The 22,630-nt window shown below is 37.7% G+C and overlaps 2 protein-coding genes across 3 annotated transcripts in view; both read right to left on the bottom strand.

Moving 5' to 3' along the window:
• Positions 1-817: 817 nt before the first annotated feature.
• On the bottom strand, positions 818-16,006 carry dpysl5a (dihydropyrimidinase like 5a). The gene is made up of 13 exons (XM_043262152.1): positions 15,853-16,006; positions 12,078-12,346; positions 8,637-8,795; positions 7,800-7,979; positions 7,530-7,598; positions 7,277-7,321; positions 5,472-5,547; positions 5,212-5,368; positions 4,985-5,126; positions 3,854-3,996; positions 3,573-3,780; positions 3,310-3,478; positions 818-2,352 (listed from the first exon to the last, which is right to left on the bottom strand). The coding sequence occupies exons 2-13, from the start codon at positions 12,336-12,338 to the stop codon at positions 2,267-2,269; spliced, it is 1,695 nt and encodes a 564-aa protein (XP_043118087.1). The 5' UTR covers positions 12,339-12,346; positions 15,853-16,006; the 3' UTR covers positions 818-2,266.
• Positions 16,007-20,935: 4,929 nt separating this feature from the next.
• dnmt3ab (DNA (cytosine-5-)-methyltransferase 3 alpha b) overlaps positions 20,936-22,630 on the bottom strand; it is a 43,040-nt gene continuing 41,345 nt past the window's right edge. For both annotated transcript variants that reach the window (XM_043263082.1, XM_043263081.1), the window contains exon 21: positions 20,936-22,576. The gene's annotated coding sequence lies outside the window, so the exon portion shown is untranslated. The remainder of the gene's footprint in view (positions 22,577-22,630) is intronic.

The following is a 22,630-nucleotide window of genomic DNA, read 5'->3' on the forward strand; positions in this document are numbered from 1 at the left end:
ATCAAGTTCATGCTCTTACATCGGTAATAGGAAACGCCGTAGCTGTACTTACAGCATTTCTGTATTTGTCGAAAAAATATGCTGCACAAATGAAGACAACAGGATTTTGCAAACCCTACACGTAAGAGGTAGGGAGATTTAAGCTTTGAACATTTTGGAAACATTTTAGGACAAAGTGAATAAAAAAGGTTTAAAATAAAAATATATTTAAAAGGTATTATAATATATCCTACAGATACCGTTTTTATTTTGTAAATTATTTAAAGAAACTAAAGTTTAAAGTGAGTGAAATAACTGTGTGTGTGTGTGTGTGTGTGTGTGTGTGTGTGTGGACCACAAAACCATAATAAGGGTACTTTTTTTTAATTCAAATTCATGCATAACCTAGAAGCTAAATCTTCTTTAATAATCAAAAAGTAAAAAGCAATTTGCATACATTAACAGTAGAAAATGTGCTAAATATCTTAATGGGACATGATCTTTACTTTTTATTTTTTTTTATTTTATCATTTTGACTCATACAAAATATTTTTAGCTATGATACGTATGACTGGTTTTGTGTCCGGGGTAACAATTAGTAATGAACAAACATGATATAATAATAATATAGTAATGTAATGTATTAAAATAAATATATTGAGAAGACTGAATATACACACATATATATATATATACATACACACACATACATGCAGTATGTATTATAAATATTTGTTTACTTCTACTGAATTATAGTTATTTAATGTAATTATAAAGTTAATGTAAGCGTATATATAAATATTCTATGTTGCATTTTATTCAATAATACATGCGATCATGAGGTTGAAGGGGGTTTTATTTGCACTTTCTCATGAGATAAACATAATACGTTAACACGTACAACTGTAGTGCATACACAGCTCATATTAAAAAATTGAAAAGCATACTGAAAATCCAGAATAAAAAAATACATGAATATTCAGCACCAACGGAAACGTTCTCGCCATTCTACTGCTCGCGTCACTGGAACATCGTACAGCTAAAGTTACTGTGTTTGGAACGGTCTCTAAAGAAGGTTTTCAAGTGCTTGGTTAGACGACGCACACGTACAAACAGAACACATGCCTCGGTTAGCGGTCCGGTGTCTTTTAACAGGGTCGGTTAGTGTCCATCAGAAGTGAAGCAGAGATTTTCTGACTTGTTTTTGGAGCATGCGGATCAATAGTCACTAATGCACAGTGTTAAAGTTCAGTGAACAACCGACGGGATCGGACGCTCGTGGCGGTCCGGTGTTCAGTGTAGAACGGACATAAAGCTACACGGCAAACAAGATGCTATCGTTACGAAGGATAACTCGTTAAGCGCCTGTAACACCGACAGGGAATGTAGACTTAGCAGATAAAAATTGAAAAAGAAAAGTCTTTTGTAGGTTCGTTACACAGCTAAACTTGATATGCAACATTGCAAACAATGTTATACTTTATTCACATTTCACAAGGTCGGGTGCGTGTGTGTGCTCATAAATGACATTAAGAGAATCGAAAACGCTTCTTATGAACTGAATGCGGCCCGTGTCGCCAACAGAGAAACAATCCTCTCGAAATTTGGAGTCTCGAGAATAAGATAGTAAAAATAAGCGCGTGTCCAGCGCCTAGAATTAGTTGTACCTGCCGTCAAGGTCTGGTCAGCTGGTCGCTGTAAGAGCGCTAATGTACACGAGTGTAGCTCCAGAGATAAACACTGAGGTAAACGTATAGTCATCCGCCAACACATTAAAACAGTTCAAATATTAAATAACTTTACAATGGTTCACATTTTCAAGCCATGACCAAATACGAGAACTAATAACGTTCCATCCTTAAAACAACTTTTTAAAACAGGTTCAATGGCAGCTTACGTGAAAAGGTACTGTTAACAAAAACAATTAGTAAAAGTTTTCCGTCATTTATTTAGCACTACAACAGTGTTGCAATCGGACACGACCTTCACCATTTCATTTGACTGAATATGAAGAACTAAACACCCTGTAACATTTTGGATCTTACATGTTTTTTCCGACGTGTACCTTGTTTTCCCAATATATTTTTCCCTTGTATACAGACATATATATATATATATATATATATATATATATATATATATATATATATATATATATATATAAAAAAAGAAAAAACACAGGAATTTAGTTGCGAGTGATTACAAATTAAATCATTTTTATCAGATGTGAGGTTGTCAAAAATGTAGGTGTTCGGTTGCAGACTTCAGTAAGTGTTGATCTGAGAGGTTACCAGATTCCACTCGAGCGACCGCCAGGTGGCGCCAGAATCCGCGCGGAAGCTCTCTTTGGAACGTTGTCGTCGATTTGGGCTCCTACCAAAAACACAGAGACTTGATGAGCCACACAGATCACACACTCTGTGATTTTAAATTAACACATTTACATCACTCATATATTTTTCATTCATATAATTCAATATATTGAACAGAAATATGATTTACACAATTTAATATGAATTCTAATATATATATATATATATATATATATATATATATATATATATATATATATATATATATTATATTATATTATTTATATATATATAACATTTTTAGTTATGTGTAATTATGTTGGAATTGTAGAAAATGAAATCAACAATTTAAAAAAATAATAATTTGACTTTTCTCATTACAATATAAAATTCAGGGAAAATGTTAATTTTAAAATTAACAAAAATAAAATTATTTTTACAGAAATTGTACTGTATGTCTCTCTGCACACACACATTATAGCTTATATATATATATATATATATATATATATATATATATATATATATGTGTGTGTGTGTGTGTGTGTGTGTGTGTGTAATAATTACTAAAATGTGTCTTTATATGTCTTTTTATGTTAGAAATGTAAATTCATGTGCCAGTCACATTGTTTAAAACGTTGCTTACACTATCCTACGCTATTACACTATTGTATAAAAAAATCTTTTGGGGATTTTACATAAAAATATGCTATTCTATTTATTAAAACCAAGTCTCATCAGTTTAGTGTTTTAAGGCATTTTGCTTTTATTCCAAATTAATAACTCGAAGCATTAACAATTTAAACAATACATTTAACTGACTCAATTATCCTATGTATTTTATCTATGAACTGATGTTTAGCTGTTGCTCATTACACTCCCATTGTAAAATTACCTGCTTCTGTTTCTATGGGACGGTTTTACCTTAGAAAGTTATTCTTATGTCACTTTTATGTCATACATCCATTTAGTGTCAACTATAGTACTTTTTTAGTCAGATTGAATGCAGATTCTGTACCAGACAAACTAAAGCTTGACTCGTGTAGGTCTCTCATCCCTCCGTGGCGCGTGCAGGGTCGTGGGTTCATGTCCCCATCTGCAGGGCCCACTTCCTTCTTCCCTGAATTCTGCACCGCGGCCACATCTCCAGTGTAGGGCGCGCGCTCCACCCCCTTGAGCGCTTGACACTGAGAGAAGAGGGTCACACACAAACAGTCAGAGCACTGCGGTACACTGTAATAAAAACATGCTCTGCTGGAGAGAGAGCTGTGCTTTGACTACCTTCTCCCTCTGCACCATTTTCTTGTAGAGGTAGTCTGGGAAGGTTCGGAGAGGGTAGAACTTTCCTGAGCCCTCAGCGCAGGTGAAGATGCCGTTTTCATAGACCACGCGACCGCGGCTGATGGTTACCAGCGGGACGCCGTGACAGCGCAGGTTCTCGTACAGATTTACATCCCCACCCTGCCACTGAGTGGTCACAGAGATGGTCCTGCTCACGCACAAAACCATGTTAAAATAGCATTTCTTTTTTAAATGCTTAGTAGTGCAATTATTTTTCGGACCTTGTTGATTCTGGATCCCAGACGACTACGTCAGCATCGGCTCCAGGGATGATCCTGCCCTTCCTGGGGTAAAGGTTGTAGATCTTTGCAGCATTGGAGCTTGTGACAGCCACAAAACGATTCTCATCCATCTTGCCTCCGACCTATTAATGATACATAGAATAAGCTAAAATAGAATAAGTTTTTTATTCATGATGCATCTGTCATTTTCTGTCCTCTCCATGATTTCTTTGCCTTTGTTGAGATTTGAGCAGTCTATAATATGCTACATGAACTGTAATATTATTATTACAATATTTTTATATAATTCGTTACTTAAGTTATTTATATTCACTACTGTTTCAAGGTTTGGGGGACAGAAAGATGTTTTAAAAAGGAATTAATAATTTTATTCTGCAAGGATGCATTAAATTGACAATAGAAGTGACAATAAACACATTTATGTTACAAAATAAATATTAAAATAAATGCTTTTCTTTTGAACAAACTATTCTGACCCTGATAAAGGTTTGACACTAAAGACTAATTAGTAGCTAATTAGTTAATAAATTAATTATGGAACCTATTAATTAGGTTTTAAAAAGCTCTCATATATATATATATATATATATATATATATATATATATATATATATATATATATATATATATATATATATATATATGCTATATACAATTGTGTTTTCAAAATAATCTAATATTCAATAATACTATTAATAAAATAAAAGTATTAATAATTTAATAATACTTTTGCATATAATCCATACTTTTTTTGTTTTTTAAATTATTATAATAAATTTGAATATTTACTCATTTATTTGAAAAGGATTAAAAAAAAGTATATTATATTTGTCTTGCAGTTGTATAACTTTCAAAGTATTTATGTATGCAAAGATTTTACGCTAATATTGCCCACAACCATTAAGGAAGGGGTTTACAATAAATCTGTCATCAGCTGCATCACACGTTAGGTAATATTTAATTAATTTGTTTTTCATGAAAATGTATTTGAAGTTAGGATGGAAGTCAGTTAATTTGTTTATATTTATGCAAACAATCAGATATTTTAGCTGTGCAGCATCAAAACTAGCCTAAAATCATCAACGTTTGGCTACATAAACTGAAACGTACCACTGCCCGCTCCCAAATAACACTCATGCGGTCCTGCACCCCAGGAACACCGTGAGGGATTTTAGTGAAGTCGTCTTTGCCCATCGCCTTCTGTTTCGTGGTGAAGGGTCGGTGGTCCGACGTCACAACGTTCAGAGTGTCACTGCATCACAGTGAAAAGGCTTTTATGTGACTGCACGGATACGACTAAACAAACCTACTCATGCAGACCGATTGAAGCCGCTTACTTTCCCAGGAGGCTGAGCAGGTAATTGGGTGTGTTGGGGTCGAGTCTGAGTGGTGGCACAGTGACGAAAGCGGCTGCATGGACCCATTCCTGGTGGTAGTACTGCATCCCGTTTAAGACGGCGTGAGCAGTGGTCGTCTCTCCATGCACCACTTTCCCTGTCGATCAATTGCGTTTCAGTATTTGGAGTCCCATCATGTGGTGAAGATTCAGGTGTGGTATATTAAAGAAATGCCTTGACTGACATTGTCTGGCCCTTACCCTGCATTTTAGCAGATGCTAAAACATCCCCTGCCGACATGCTGGACACATTCACAAGATATATGGGACAGTGGGCCTATGACACCAAAAACAGAAACAATGCGGATTACATTTTTTAAAATAGGCCAATTTTCATAATTTTGCTAATGATCTAATCCTATTCAGTGCTAAGCTACAGCTAAAAGTTCTACCGCCAGACCCAGATATTGGCTGAAACAGTGAAACTCAACTGTTTAACTCCACTTTTGTTGATTTTTTTTTCCAAAAGAGGGCAGTTTTTAAAAGCAATTAATCTATAAGGCCTTGTGTGCACCAAAGCGTTTTTTTGTCAGATGAAAATGCCAGGCGCTTTCACAGTTGAGACACGGTGGTTGCTATCATATGGACTAAAGTAACGGCAGACATTATATTTCACAATAATATTAGTAGTCCGGCAAATCGATCTCGTAAAGACGAGCAATATTAACTTTGTTGTTCAGCCATAGTGCAGTTGCTAGTCAGCAGCCAGTTTTTGATTGGCTGAAAACTGCAGACTTTACATTCATAGAGCTGTAGGAAAACTTTACAGAATTTCCAACATAAAAGCAGACCTGCAATAGGTTTTGATTGCTTGCGTTACCCGTGTGTTTTAATTCTTTGTTTGCTACACAACCCCAAATCAGAAAAGGTTGGGACAGTATGGAAAATGCGAAGAAAACATGTAGTGACTTCTAAAATTGACTTTGACCTGTATTTCATGGAAACCATACAACAGTTCCACAAAGTTGGAACCGTAAAACATTGGCAACATTACAAAGTGGTTCTTCCTTTTCGCAACACTTTAGACGTTCAGGGACCGTTTCAGGTGTAATTTTGTACGTTCTCTATTGGAGACCAGTCAGGAATGCAGGCAGGCCAGTCAAGTACCTTAATCCACTTCCTCTGAAGCCTGGGCTTTGTAATGTGTGCAGAATGCGGTTTTGCATTTTCTTGTTGAAATACGCATGGGCATCCCTGGAAAAGAGGTCTTCTTGTAGGCAGCATATTGTCTAATCTCTATGTACTTTTCAGTATTCATGGTGCCATCACAGAAGTGCAAGTTGGTCCAGAGCACACAGCATCCATTTCTCCCCCGCCAAAAATAACTGAAATACTAATTCATCCGACCACAGTACATGTGACGGTTCATCCCAGCCCAGAGAAGTCGACAACGCTTCTGGACACTGTTAACATAGGGCTTCCTTTTGGCACAGTCCAGTTTTAACTGCCATTTGTGAATATAACTATGTATTGTGGTACTTGTTGGCAAGCTGGCGATCCTCTGCCCATCTTTGATCCTAAAGGACTAGACCTTTTTTTTGGATGCTGCTTTTGTACCAAATCACAATTACAGTCACCTGTAAACATCACCTGTTTCAAATCACATCGTTATTTAACCATTTTACCTGATTACTAGCCCTAAACTGCTCCTGTCCCAACCTTTCTTGGAACGTGTTGCAGGTCTGAGTGACGGGAAAGGATGTATATTTACAAAGGAAGTGACCAGACAAAAGTATTTCGTGTTCATATTGTTTGCAATGAAATACAAGTCAAAGTAAATTTAGAAATCACCACTTTCTATTTTTATTTCCATACCGTCCCAACTTTTGATTCTGATTTGGGGTTGTATTTTATACTAAAACTGTATAGAAAAAGGCCCAATTGTAATCCATTTTATTATTTCAAAAGCATCACTTCTGAACCAATAACCAGTCTGGGCTTTCATTGGAGCTGTAAATAATTTAAAAAGAAAAAAATACACCAAGACCCTCGTGCATCATACTCACTCTGTTAGCGATGGTAATAGCTCGGTGGACGGCCTCTGCTTCCAGCTGCACATGGAAAATTCCCATGGTAATTGAGAAAACACAAAAGTCACCAGTGAAACCTAATGATGAACAGACGCCTAAGAGTATTAATAATCCATGGAAATGCAATATGGATACGGGAAAGACTAGGAGCTGGAGAGAGTGTGGCAGTGCGACTAATATCTTAAAGGAAAACGATTTCATGGTCACAGGATTTGAATGGTTACTTTACCTCCTCGGGTCTGCTTATCTCAATGCCCTCCGGTCCGCTGATACCCAGATCCAGCGCTTCTCTGGCACCCTAGTGTGAATACGTAAAAACATGCGATAACATGATAAATAACAACATTAAACAGCATTAAACACGGCCAAAATAAAGGCAGCATCACATACAATACCGTTCAAAATTAAGGTTTGTAATTTCACATAGCGGCAGTAATTACTGATGAAGATAAATAGTAAAGAACTTCTTTCTACATTATAGTTTTGCAGCAATTGATACCTCCGCAACCAGCTCTCCATTCTCCGCATGGACGCGGGCCACAGCACCGATGTCCTTACAGTTCTGCAGGGCCTGAAACAGCTCGCTGTCCCTCAGCATGAACATGTCCTTATATGCCATGAACATCTGGAAGGAGTTCACCCCTTTGTCCCGCACCAGTGTCTCCATTTGAGCCCTAACCTGTGTTGACAAGACAAGCCAAGTCACCTTCATTTCTAAACCACTTTATACAACACATGAAACCCAGCACCACAAAACCAGCCATAAGGGTCACAACATCTGGAAGCTGAATAAATAAGCTCTCACTGATGTATGGGTTGTTAGGATAGGGCAATATTTGGCCGAGATGAAAATCTGGAATCTGAGGGTGCTCAAAAATGAAAACACTGAGGAAATCAAATTTAAAGTTAGCCAATTTTAGTTCTTAGCAGTGATGCTGTCAGGTTGGGCCGAGTAAAAAAACGGTTACAAAAATAGACACAGCGGTGCAGACAGGGCTGGGGCTGGCCAAATAATTTAATAAAAGTGAAAAAAAACATCGCTAATTCTTAGCAATGCATATTACTTAATAAAAATTGTGTTTTGATATATTTACAGTAGGAAATGTACAAAATATCTTCATAGAACAGAATCTTTACTTAATTACCTAATGATTTTTGAAAAATCAATGATTCAATAAATTAATAATTTCGTCCCATACAATGTGTTTATGGCTACTGCTAGAAATATACCCCAGTGACTTCTGTGGTCCAGGGTAACATATTGTGTCAAAGCAACTTCAGCACTGAATCAATTACGGAATTAGAGCTTGCGTGCTCAGCAAACACACTTTTTTACCTTTGGTCCCCACCAGGTCACTCCCACATGAAGAGCGTAATCACAGCAGGCCTTGGCGTCAGCGTGAGAGCGGCACGTTTCATAAGCGTCCAGCAATGATTCGTTCTTCTCTGGCAGCACATGACCAATCACCATAGTGGTGCCTCCAGCCAGAGCGGCCTGGAAATAAACAAACAACAGACTGACTGCTGAGGGATCCATACAGCATCAATACCAATCACTCGGCTTAATGGGCCAACGACAACATAATACCAACATGCTCAGAAAAGCTTTGCATGAAATGACACATTACATAACAGCAGCCCGAAAACGTGTATTAAATTAGAACTGGATCAGAAGAGTCGCTGGCATTTATATGCATTTACATTTACATTTATTCATTTTTTGCATCGCTAAGAACTTCTGCTAGACTGATCCAGTGGTTGCTAGGTTGTGCACAAATAATAAATATGTGGCTGCTAATATAAACTATTTGCATTTTATTTGTACAATAAGAACAACAGTTACAACATATGTGCATGGCACCTGACATAAAATAAGGATTGGGCTTAGGAGGGCCTATACCGATCGGTAAAAAAAACCAAAAACGCTTGAACGGCCCCGATCCCAATCATTGAGATCAGCTCGGGACATCCCTAGTGTTTATATAATGCTCTGGTTACAACTAAGACACTGCTATGGAGTTATGGGTGGTTTCTAGGGTGTTGCTAGGGTGTTGTTGTTTCTAGGCTGTTCTTAGTCTCGATCTTTGGCAGAATGTCTAGAAACAATCCAAGACGCCATATGAAGCAACCATTGGGTATCGTTTTTGTGCCGTGTCATGAGCGAGTGGCAATATTCCTACAATAACAGACCGGTGTGCAAACTCTTGGAAGGATTTTAAAGATTTCTTAAAGACGAGGAACAAACTTTGAATATATCACATACTTTTGAAAATGCAGCGTTTAGATTATCCTGATTAGTGCTTATTATCAAAGTTGTAGACAAAATGGCTTTCTTCTTCCACGAAGGTGAAACATTAAAGAATGCGACACACATCTCCCTGAAATCCTTTATAATCTGACTATCATTATCAAAACTTCTGAAGTGTTTCCAATTTTGAGTGCCGTATGCATCAGACACCTGTCCATGGGCTTGACCTCTGAGGCCGAGACTAGGGTGATCTGGTGGTTGTTAGAGAATTGCTGGGCTGTTTTAAGGTGCTCTGGGTTATTTTTGGGCATTGCAGGCATGTCTATGATGTTTGGGTGGCGGCTGGGATGTTGTGATCAATGTAAGGGCGTCGTAAAGGTCTTTTAATGGTTTCCAGTGCATTGTTGGGCTGATGTGGGGGTGTTCTGGTGGTTGTTGGGATGCTGTGATTGTTGCTGGGGAATTGCAAGGCTGTTCAAGGTGTTATTTTGATTAGGATGTACTGATGGTTTCTAGGTCATTACTAGGGTGTTCTGGTGGTTGCTAAGATGCTCTATTTGTTGCTACAATAAAGTGTTTGTTACTAGGGTACTCTGGTAGTTGCTTTAAGTGTTGGTAGGGAGTCTTAAGGCTGTTTTTTTAAGTGTTCTGCTGGTTGCTAGGATTTCTAGGTCATCGCTAAGGTAATCTTGTGGTTGCTAGGGAATTCCAAGGCTGTTTTAAGGTGCTCTGGAGGTTTCTAGGGCATTGCAGGCATTACTAGGGTGTTCTGGTTTTATTTTATAAAATTCAGTATCTAGTGGTTGCTGGGATGCTGAGTTTTTTGCAGTGGAATTGTAAGGTTGTTTTTAAACTCTTCTTCTGGTTAGGATGTGCTGATGTTTTTGGCTTTTGGTACAGTGATATGGTGGTTGCTAAGATGCTCTGACTACAGTAGGATGTTCAGGTGGTTTCTAAGGCATTATGGGTGCTAGGTGGCTGCTGGTGTGATCATTGCTGGGGGAATTGTCAAGGTCTTCCGATGGTTGCTAGCATCTCTCAGCATAAGCCAGTATGATATATGAGTTGTTGTCACAATAGTTTTTTTGGTTTATTTATTTATTTATTTAATTTTTCTGTGCTGGTTTTAAGTCAAAGACCGTGTGGTTTATCCACCAAAATGTTATACAAGAATAACATGTATTGCTCATAATGCTTTAGACAACAGAACTAATTAATATCCCACAATATCTGTCTGAGCATAATGTTTTACAGTAAAACACACAATTAGTAGAAGGCCTTTTTTCAGTACGAGGAAACAATGATTAACATTAATTCAACCACAAAAACGGTCCTTTTTAAACGCATCTCTCAGCTGACACAATCCAGGCAGCCACATCCACCGAAGGGGCGTGTATTTGTGCACCATTGTCTTCCAGCACAATGGCACGAGTGAAAGGCTTTTGCAGCAGTCTTTGCAGCAGTGCTCCTGTATCTATGGAAACAGAATCTGATCTCCATTTGTCTCTGCGCCCGGCGAGTCTCATGGCTGTAGCGGGGAGGAGGGGGGGAAGAGAATGCCACTTGTGTTGCCAAGGCTAACAATAACAGCGCCGATAACAACTCTTTATTTGTCATCTCAAAGCCCCCAGCACTCCGGGAATAAGAGTGTGTATGTATTGGTGAGGGTGAATCGAGCCCTGCGGTGGATGGAGGCAGACTGTGAGTGTGCAATGCTCACTCTTGCATCTCAGTGTCTGCTAAGTGACCCATGGGATTTATTTAGGCAGGGCTGCTGAAGCGTGTGCATCACTGCTTTTGAAGTATTTATAAAACAAGAACAAATGAATGTGACATTAAATGGGTGTTACATCACACATCATTTTAGTTCTGATCTTCCACAGTATGAATACGCTCGTCTGAAAAAAACTCATATCGCATATGCATAAAATGCAGTTATATAAAGCGAGGAAAATCAAAATACATTTTTGAAAAATGATTCCAAGCAGTCTAAGCAGTGCTGCCATACTAGTCACTTCTGAGGACTTATTGAGTTGTCGTGAAATAATAGGCCGCTGGCAGATGGTGGGAGCCACCCGAGGTGTGGGGGGTCCGAAGTCAAAAAAAAAATCAATTGTTTGCTTCTACTTTTTCTCTATATGGCCCAGCTGGAACCACGCAAGCCATTTTTACAACCTCCCTAGTTATTTTACATTAGAAGCTACCTAATGTAGGTCTACCTGTTATACAGGGAAAATTGGATATTGCGGTAATGAGAGTTTCTTCCAACAGCTTATTCATTTTTTTTTACATTTGTATTTTTTGTAAATCGCCACAATTTATCTAAATTAAAGCAAACTAATTAATAAGTCTTAGGAACAGATTCGTACACAACATTTATTTTTTTCCCGCCTGTCATGTGTGGTGTACCGAAAAAAAATGATTTTGAGGCATTTGTAAAATGGTGGATCAAGATTATCAGGCTGATAAATAATGCCTAGCATGACCAATGAATGTGAGTCGGCTCTGAGTAAAGGCTGACTGTCGTACCTTGGTGCCGCTGTAGAAGTCATCCGCGGTGTTGGCGTTCATGAAGCTCTCGTTCAGGTGGACGCTGGTGTCTATGCCACCCGGAAGCACCAGCTTTCCTGTGGCATCTATAACCTTGGCCCCACCCGGGATCATCAGCTCCTTGCCCACTTGCTGGATAATGCCATTCTCGATGTACACATCCGCTTCTTGCGTGAAGTCATCGTTCACCACTTTACCTCCTTTTATAAGAATACGCACCGTTGCTGAGCTGGAACACATGGTTCAACCTACGAGAATCCAAAGACAGTGTTGATGTGTATTATATAACACTACAGGGTCTCATAACACATTCAGTCATTTTTTTAAAAACAAAGGATGCATTAAATTGATGTTCTTTTTCATTATTACAAACGGTTTCTATTTCAAATGGATGTTCTATTCAGCAGCGATTCCTGAAAAAGTACTTTATGGTTTCCATAAAAATATTAAGCAGCACAATTGTTTTCAGCATTGCTAATAAATAATAATGTTTATTAAGCACCAAATCTGCGCATTAGAACGAGTTCTGAAGCATCGTGTGACATTAAAGACTGGAGTAATGATGCAGAAAAATCAGTTTTGCCATCACGGGAATAAATGATATGCAATATATTCAAATACATAAAATTCAAATATTCCGAAAATTTGAAAACACAGAAAACACTGTGTATCAGGAGTCAGATTTCACAGATCACGTGAAGAGACTGATGGAGGTGCTTTTAGTGTATCGCCATGTCAGCTAAATTATGAGAAAAAAGTGATGATGGATAGAAGATTTGGCTTTCAAGTAAAATATAAAAGCAAAGTAAAAGACAGAGAAAATGAACATAGTTCTCTTAGAAAAAACATGCAAGCACTGACAATTATAGCCAGTTTAGTGTGTAAATTATTTTTGTTTTAATTTTAAAAAGGCTGTTTAGCTCACGTTACTTGATTCTACAGAGTTTTCTGTAAGCTTTCTGTAAATGATTAAATATATATATATATATATATATATATATATATATATATATATATATATATATATATATATATATATATATATATATAATACAATATGTGTGGCATGTGTCATGCCTTGTCTTATTTATTTTTGTCATTAAACATTATATATGCTAATTTGCTGTTGTACTTGTTGTTGTGCTTTTTATTAAGAATAACAATGAATCCATCTTTGTTTTGGTCTTAAAAAGCGAAAGGTGTAATGTTGTAGGCACAACACAAAAATTGTCTCTTTTTATGTAAAACGTGACATTAAGATCGCAAATTCAAAAGCAAAAGTGTAAGCGAACAAAGCAAAAGAAGAAATCCTGTTAACAAAAATTCAAATAATAAATAATACGATAAAAAGAACGGGTGGAATGTCAATCCTGCATGTGTTACCATAACTATTAACTATGATTACAGAAAAAAATTATTCATAGCGTGCACTGATCGATCTCATGTTATCAAAACAAAAACAAAACGTGCAACCAAATCATGTCATGGTGCGACCAATTAAAAAAGTTTGTCACACCAACGCGATTTTATAGAAAGCATCATAGAGAACTATTTACTATATTTCATCAAACACCCGAAGCCTATTAAATCATAAAAAAGTAGCTACTGTAGTAATTTCCATAAATGCTCCACTACATTGAGATCATGCTTTTGGAATGGCATTGCATGTCTCAACACAGAGCTCGCAGCAATCCATTTTTCCACATTTGGGCCCACCATGTCCTCACTTGACGTCCAAACAGGATCGATCCTTCATATCCCAGCCCGAATGTCCCACAACATTAGTTTACAGGGGTCGCAAAGCACTACGGCGTTCTAGCAGTCTCACTGCAGCGGGGTAAACTGACACCAACATGTGTGATTATCATCAGCCCGCACGATTAGTCACATCGACTCCAGCCTTTAACATGGTAATTACATGTGAGCGTGTTAATTATTCACGACACACTGAAGCGATTTCGGCACTGATGTCGATTCAACAAGACCTCAACATCCAACAGGGTGCGGAATTCGTGTTAAACGCTCAAAAATGATCAGAGCAATTCTGACCCAGATTCTCCAGCGCTGCGTGAGCGGGGATGTGGGATTGTTAGCAGGAAATATATGTAGGCTAGCAGCTGTTGCTGTACATTCCCTGCAGCACCGCACTTCCTTATGATCTAATCCCAAGTGAAAGCGTGCTTGCGAGTCTGTGCTGCAAAGTGAGTCGGGGGCAGGTGGGTGCGGCATATTCACAGTATGGCGCTGCCCGGGGTTCCCCCCCCAACACCCCCCTCGTTCTGAGCCCCTGTATGTGTGCGAGGAAGGGGGCTACTATGGAGCCGGAGAATAAGGGTGTGTCCTCAGACATCCAACTATAAAAAGAAACAGTACAGTGCATGAGCTGCGTCTGTGCTGTCCTCACAACGCAGCCTGAAGAAAAATGACTGGAGCATTTGTTCCTCGCCGCGACTCGTGGAGGCCTTCCTCGGGAATGACCCACTTTTGAACCGTGCCATATTCCACGAGATCCAGATGGCACTCTTCTGGGTAGCGTGAAGTACATGAAAACTTCTGGTCTTTCTTGTGGAAACAACTTCCATTCAGTAAAACAGGATGGGATATTCAGTTTGAACTATCAAAGCAGAAAGAATCAATGCAACAAACACTATATATATATATATATATATATATATATATATATATATATATATATATATATATATATATATAATTTAATTAACATTTTTAATTTAATAAATAGCATTTAAATATAAATAAATAAATAAAATTTTGATTTGTTTTTTTAATTATATATATATATATATATATATATATATATATATATATATATATATATATATATATATATATATAATATAATTAAATTAATTGTGCCAAAGGGGAAAATAAATATAATAGAAAAAAAGGCTAAACGTGTGCAACATATGCAACTAAAAAAAACATAAATATTGTAAATGCATTATATTATACTAAATTATTTTTATGTTATGCTAAAATGTTCATTGCAGTAATATTAAAGAAATTCAAAGACTGAACGACGGACTATGTATCTATATAATTTTATTTTAGAATAATACATATTTATATCACATTTAATATTAACATCATATTATTTCTGAGCGTGCAGGCTGGAATACCTTTAGTTTGCAAACCATGCATGCGGTCTCGTGAAGTTTAAATATGACTAGAAGAAGCGTTTTAAGAGCATGGGCACATTTGCGCGATGCAGTGCATCAGTAATGTCTTCTTCTATGTAGATTGCACGGACGAGGCTGCTGCTGATGGTGATGGTGTAGACTCATCCCATTAGGACCATATCGAGGGTGTCACACAAAGGGGCGACCAAGCCCTTACTCTACACAGCACATTCAATACGTCTCAAGGCATCACGGAACGCCAGCGTGGTTTTTCAACATTTATAAGGCTATTACAACGGCTGCATAACGGAAATATCCGATGTCGGGCGTGAGCTCGCGTTTAATCGCGTTTATTGCCGGTGGACTCGAGCTGTTTATGGACGCGCGGCATCCACGTCGGTCGACCAGATTGCTGAATATCGTTCAATCGATGGTTAAACGACTAGCAAGCCGCATTAGGAATGATATACGGGAAACACGAGACCGGAAGATTCTTTCCATACCGCAAAATTACACGATTCCGAGCCGAGCGATATATCTCTGTGCTAGTCAGTGAGGGGTTTCTGCAAATAGCTTACAGATTAATGCAAAATAGCGAGGCGTAGTGCACTTACTTCCTTTGTTATATCCTCAAAAGGCGCTTTTCCTTCACTTTCGGCACCGGTGAACAATAAAGCCTGTTAGACGGCAGGCAGACACAGGCAGATGCTTCGGTTGGTCCAGCCCGGTAAACCTTACGGTCTCGGCAGCATCCAGACTGTGGGAGCCGGCGCTGGCCAATCATAGGAGAGATACACGGCGATGGCCTCAGCAGCGGCCAATGGCATTGCGGTTTGGGCGTGTCCTGTCGTCAGTGGGACGTACCATTTATACAGATTCACAGGGGATGGAAGCGGATCATTATGCCAATGTGGCAACCGTGCAACGGAATAAAAAAACAAAAAAGGTAATTGCGACTATTTATGTCACCGTTCTGAATTGTTTTATTTTTTAATTCAGAAACGGGCTTCCACAAAAACAGTACTATCGCTTTTTATTTTTAAAATAAATGTATAATAACATATCTGTTAGTTGTCTATAAACTAAAGTTTTTTTTTTTTTGAGTGTGATTTTTCTATATAAAATCATCCTTCATAACATAAAGACCATTTTGTGAAAAGGCAACCTTTATATCTTTAACACTAAGACCATATCGGAGATTGTAATCATAGTAAAATTAATATTTGACCTCTGTCTCGGTCGCTTGGCAACAGACAGCCAATCAGAAATTGAGCAGAAAATGATACTCTCGTCACGTAACGTTTAACTCTTAAGACACTCTTAAAGGTAACCCTGAGTATTAAGACTTGTATGCCTCAATATAACGTAAATTATATCCCTTACTGAAATATGTAGAAGAAAACCCATAAGTGGTTTATGCTATTTAAAAAAATACATTGTTTTATAGATATTTTGGACTGCGGCGGGCGCCATTATTCTGATGATGTAAAATGGTTGCAATCGGTGAGCTAGACAACTCAGAATACACAACTCGAGAAAAAAATACTGATATGATGACCACAGCAAATCAAAGAGCTTACAGGGACGCGATGATTATAAGCATCGGCTTTAACTAAACGCTGTACCGTGATTTTTTTTCCCCACATGAAGTCTAAATGCCCCGGATGTTGAGGGAAATCGAAACCCGTCGTAGCGTTTCTCGTCCCGGACGTTTGTCAGCTCTTTCGTTGGCTGTGGTCTGTTAAAAGAGCCGAAGGGTTCAGAGCTAAAGTGGAGAGGACCTCTTTAGGAAGTTTTATTCGTTTACAGGCATCTTCCTGTTATTTTGTCTGAAACAGGAAAACGGCTGGGAAAGTCATACATCGCTTCCGTTGTTGCCCTTCGACTAAAAAAAATTACAACCAAAAACCACACAACATGGTATCTGATCAGAATTGTATTTTCTAAACTGTTTATTCTGAGTTGTGGTTCGGTTAAAAAGCGCAACCATCGTGCACATAAAGTAATGGCGCCCCTCCATAGTCGATTTTTTTATTAACATACATTTTCCATGGGTTTCTATGACATATTTCAGTAAGACATCATTTACGTTACATTACGCTATAAATGCCGTAACACCCAGGGATCCCTTTAATAGAAATTCAAAGAAATATTCGCATACTTGCTCCTTGTTTTCTTTAAGAAATTTTTTTATAACATGAAAAGCCATTTAAATAAGTTGCCTGCTATTCGACCAATCCGTTGTGAAACGTGATTACAGATAACCCAGGATTCGGTTTATCCGGGTGTTTAGGATAACGCGGGGTTAACCGTTTCAAGTGTGAAAAGCCATTCTGATGCTTGCTATCTCGTAATTAGACTTTGAGACTTTATCCTGGACTGGACACAGAGGGTCACATAATTATTATGTGGCCAGAATCTAACCATTAATAGAGATGAACTTATCTATAATACAGATATACGAAGTATTGCATGTATGCAAAATACCAAAACAAAAATCTACATTATCCAAATACATTTATTCTATATTCATAATTATACTCCATGTAATATACCATAGAATACAATATACTAATACTCATATTCACACATAATTATTTAATATTTAATGATGCATTTTTAGAATTTAAATGGTATCAAACTAATACCGATACACAATTTAATAATTCGATTTTATGGTAAATGCTTGCAAAGAAAACACGACTTTTCACAAAAAACAATACATTTATTCAAGTGTTCTCCAGCACAAGTACATAAGAAGCCTTTTTTTCTTCGTTCTGGGCACATAACGAAAGAAAGGGGGAGAGGTGGTGAATGATTGCTACATTTGCTGTATGAGCTGATTGCAAAAGAAGAGAAGGCTCGAAAAAAAGTTTCTATGATACAACAGAGGTCACAAATATCAACAGTGTCACTGAGATATACAGAGAACCTGTTAGGAGAGCAAACAAGGGGCTGTTACAGCCAAATATTTATATATATATATATATATACCCAAATAAAGCAAATGAGTTCGAACAAAACAGGAAAGAAATAAAAAAAAAAAAAACTAAAACAAAAGAAGATGGAGGGCTGGATATATGGCATGGAATGTAGGACTTAGAAGCAATTCTGCCTGGATATTAAGCAAGTACATGTTAACAGTAAAATTTATTACATTTTTTGTGTTTTTTTTTTTTTTTTTAATTTCCCATTATGAGTACATGATTTCCCACAGATAAGCACCAACTACAGCAATGTCTATTCTAAAACAATATAAGAATCTTTCATCATTTATCATTATTTTTTTTTCAAGTACAAAGTTAAAATGCCTTTGTTAATATCTTTATATGAGAGAGTAAAATAATAGTGCTTCTCCAATACTACAAGAAACAATAAAAAAATTACAAAATAAAAAATAAAACAGTCATTAGCAAGACAACTTTCTTTATTTTCCAAATAATATATTTTTCTCAATTAGATAAAATGTTTAGCACCTTAGGAAACACCTACAATCCCTCTCTTAGTACTTAAAACAAGAATTAAAAAGCAAATCGAAAACACACTTTTGTATGTAGGGCTGTGCAGTAAAGATGGGACTTGTTAAAATCGCTTGGCGAACTCATTCTTCGGTTCGATCCTCCGTTCGACGCGCATAAATATGAATTACAAAAGACGCCCTGCTGCTTTATAGCTTATGTCGATTAACCTGTTGCCATTTTGTCAATTACCCCCCTCCTGCGATTTGAGTGCTGTTTTGATTCTATGATATATATTAGCAAAGAATTATATTTGTACATCTCATAGATCATTCGAACGAAAAAAAAAAAAAAAAAAGCAACAGACAATTTCTATGTACAAAATGTACAAAAAGAAACGAATCTGGGCGTCGATAAAATTGGGAAAATGATAAAAGCGACTTCGCCGAACGTGACAAATGTTAAGGTGTGTATGCAGTGCAATGCCTTAAATTAAAAAAAAAAAAAGGCCTAACGAGGATTTCGCTAGATCCCGTTTCTAATCGGGTTCACAAATTTAGCCTATATAGCTCGCGTGATAACTAAATCATTGACATGGTCAACATCCACCATTGGCAAACATAATAATGTTTTCAGATCTACGCTAGGGACCAGACGTAGTTCACCCCACTTTTCCTACAGGGATACTCAACAAACACACTCACTTTTGGATTATATAGCGGACACTATGCTGTATCTCGACGCGGCGAGTTATGATAAAGCCACTCCGTAGCACATGGAAACATGAGAGGGGTGCTATTCAAAATCGGCCCCTTCACCACCGGCACGAAAGACGGACTTTTTCTATCCTACAGCTCATTCGTTCACATCTATTGGCACAGCCCTACTGTACACAACGAAGTATTACCTTATATAACGGCAAGAGTTTCACATCATTAAACAGAACCGAAAAATAAAAAAAGAACAATTCACAAGAATCAAGGAGGAAAAAAAAAATAAAAATATCAAAGAAACAAAGAAGTATACATATACAAAAGTGCTCGATATTGTTGGTAACACAGCACAAAAAATTGCTATTAAAAGGTAGAAGAACATCGTGAAGCCGCACCTTTAAAGATTTGCACCTGACTTGAGAATAGCTCGCAGGCGCCGCAGTTGAAGGCTGATTCACCCGGCCGAAAAAACGACCCACCGACCGACGCCATTGCTTCCTGCGGCCGCCACGCGCGCTAAAAAAGTTGTACAGTAATGATTCTGGTCTGCGTGACACTAGAAAAAAAGTAGCTCACCACAGCCTTTGATTTCAAGGTACGGATGACAAAAACATCACAGCCCATGTGGCTGGTTTCATGCGTTCGGATTGCAGGCATACTGAAGGAAGCAGACCTCAAAGACTGAAAGGCTGAGGCGTGTTTTTTTTCTTCTTTTGAAAAGAGCACCAGAGAATATTGTACAAAAAGGCTGTAAAAGATATAAAATGAGATGTGGCAGACCTGGCTTGACCTGTCGTTTTTAAATTTTTTTTTCGTTTTTTTTTTCCGTTTTTTTTTTTTCAAGGCTTCAGTCGTTCGTTTTACCTGGCGACGGTACAAAACGTGACCCCGTGATCTTGTTTTTTCGAGTAGTAGCACCACATGAGTTGCAATGTTTTTCACCACCTTGAAGCACCATATTGTCACCTATTACAGTAGTACCTTTATTAACTTCAGTTGTGTATAGAAACTGTAAACAAAGAGGTATTTGTGATCTGGTGTTTTGGATTGGTTAAGACAGAGCTCCCCTGACACTAAGAGAAAACTTTTTTTTTTTTTCTCCCCGCTCTTAACAAGGCTCAGACGCTGGAGGAGAGGAAAGACGCGCACCGTGAAAATTAGATCGATCCACGACCCCGACGGTCCAAAAACCCGGAAATGTTTGGGCGAGCTAAAAATGCGATTTCCGTCTCGATGGATTTCTCGTTTTCTCCCTTGTCTCTCAGTGCCTTAAAAGGAGGCCGTGTCTCAAGTATAGCTTGCACACATAAATCAAATACTGGATAACACTGCTAAAAAGTAAAATGAATAATAAAAAAAAAATTAAATAGAATTAAAAAAAAAAGAGTCAATTACTCCAAACCAGAAGAAAAAAAATAACATGAAATACCTTTTTTTTTTTTCTGATGTCGAACTTGCAAATGACATACGAGAGCTTGCTTTTACATTACATTTCATCGATTTTTCTCATATGTACTGGATTTGAGTTCAGATGCAGGCGAAGTACTCTTTGAGTGGTGCAAACAAGTGACGGATGACCGGGACGCTCCACGACCTTCCCAGCAGCCTCTGCCTGGCCAGACGACTCATGTTTGACACGTCTGTGTAATGGACAGGGAAGCCGAACACCCTGATCAGAGGAGAAAAGGGCAGGAAGTTAGTTCCACGAGTGCGGCATGACGCCACGATGCCAACGGACGGATTATGAACAATCTGGGTTATCTTTTTATAATTTTTGTTTTGCAGAATATCCCACAGGACGCATTAAATCGATCAAACGTGACAAATACATGTTTATATTTACTTATAAAATAAGATAAGACTTTTATTTCTAAAAAAAAATACCACAGTTTACACACACAAACACTGAGTAGTATAATGCAAGGAATGGTTTTGAGCATATCAGAATGATTTCTGAAGGATCGTGTGACAGGATGCTGAAAATTCAGCTTTGCCATCACAGCTGCTAATTATATTTTAAAATATATTCTAATAGGAAACAGTCGTTTTAAAATTGTAATGATATTACAGTTTTTACTAATAAGTAGTTCACTGAAAACGTCATTAAAAAAGGGACAAAGAAACTGGACCGAATGTATTGATGCTCATGGGCATGAACTTTCTGTCCAACAAAAATCCCTTTTGAATAATAATATCAAGTGGGAGATCACAAGTGGTCAGCACTAGGGGTACAAAACATTTAGTGTTTCTATCATTTATACCCATTCGAAGGTCAGACACGTGACTCTATTGCATGTGTAGTATATCTGTGCTGATGTCCATACTGATATCACCTGTTAATCGTGCACTATACTAAAACAAGGCTTTTAAATGTCGCTGGTTATCCGTGATCAAAGAAAATGATTTCCTGTTTTGGCTTAGTCTGTATATAAACAGTACCATTGGCATATCATTGGATTTTTTTGAAATATTTGAATCAGTATTTATATTTACATTTTATTTATGTTTTTGTAATTTTTCATTGCATTAGTTTAAACTCGACCAAGCAACAGCGCGTTGACTTTCTTATTTGTCTTAACTGACAACTTGTGTTTGAATCCCCCAAAAAAGATTTTATAGGTTTAAATCGAGCCAGGTAAAAATAGTGTTTGTCATGGCATTTCATGGTGCGCATCAATGTTTATATCAATGTATGTCTCACTGTATTGATCGATTGTTCTTCTGAGCAGGATATGGTTTCAGTGAGGCAGTAGATGACTGATGATTCAATCAATATAAAGTAAAACTCACTGTTCACTGAAGAGGCCCTTCGAGATCTCTCTGTTGAACACATGTCAGTGTGACATTACACATTTACATCTGGACTTATAGCTTAGAACGTCGTAAAGGCATTTCGTCATACCTCTCCATCTCAGTGCACCAAAGGATGTCCTCTTTTTCATTCATGAAGACAGGGAAGTGCTGGTCTTTGCCCTGCTTTATGGAATTTGACCGAGTGGTGATGGTCCGCACTTTATCGAACTGTAAAAAGATGCGAAAAGAAACCGATTTAAACTGCCGCATCCAGAAATCGATTGAGGACGAGTCTGAGAGGTACCTTAGCTGTCCTGCCATGCTCCAAGCAGTCTTGAAGGTCCAGTTTATCAGTGCACATGGCGCTCAACGGTCTGAGAGGAAAGGAAAATAGAGAAGTAATATCATAAAGCGAGAGATTAAATAAC

Source organism: Puntigrus tetrazona, chromosome 17, assembly GCF_018831695.1.
Source record: "Puntigrus tetrazona isolate hp1 chromosome 17, ASM1883169v1, whole genome shotgun sequence".
NCBI lineage: Eukaryota > Metazoa > Chordata > Actinopteri > Cypriniformes > Cyprinidae > Puntigrus > Puntigrus tetrazona.

Excerpts from the sequence above, each read along its gene's own strand:
- dpysl5a (XM_043262152.1), bottom strand. The coding sequence starts at position 12,338 with ATGTGTTCCAGCTCAGCAACGGTGCGTATTCTTATAAAAGGAGGTAAA. Across the intron at positions 7,599-7,799 it reads ATGGAGAGCTGGTTGCGGAG|GGTGCCAGAGAAGCGCTGGA; the intron begins GTATCAATTGCT and ends TATTCACACTAG. Across the intron at positions 5,369-5,471 it reads AGCATCTGCTAAAATGCAGG|GGAAAGTGGTGCATGGAGAG; the intron begins GTAAGGGCCAGA and ends ATTGATCGACAG.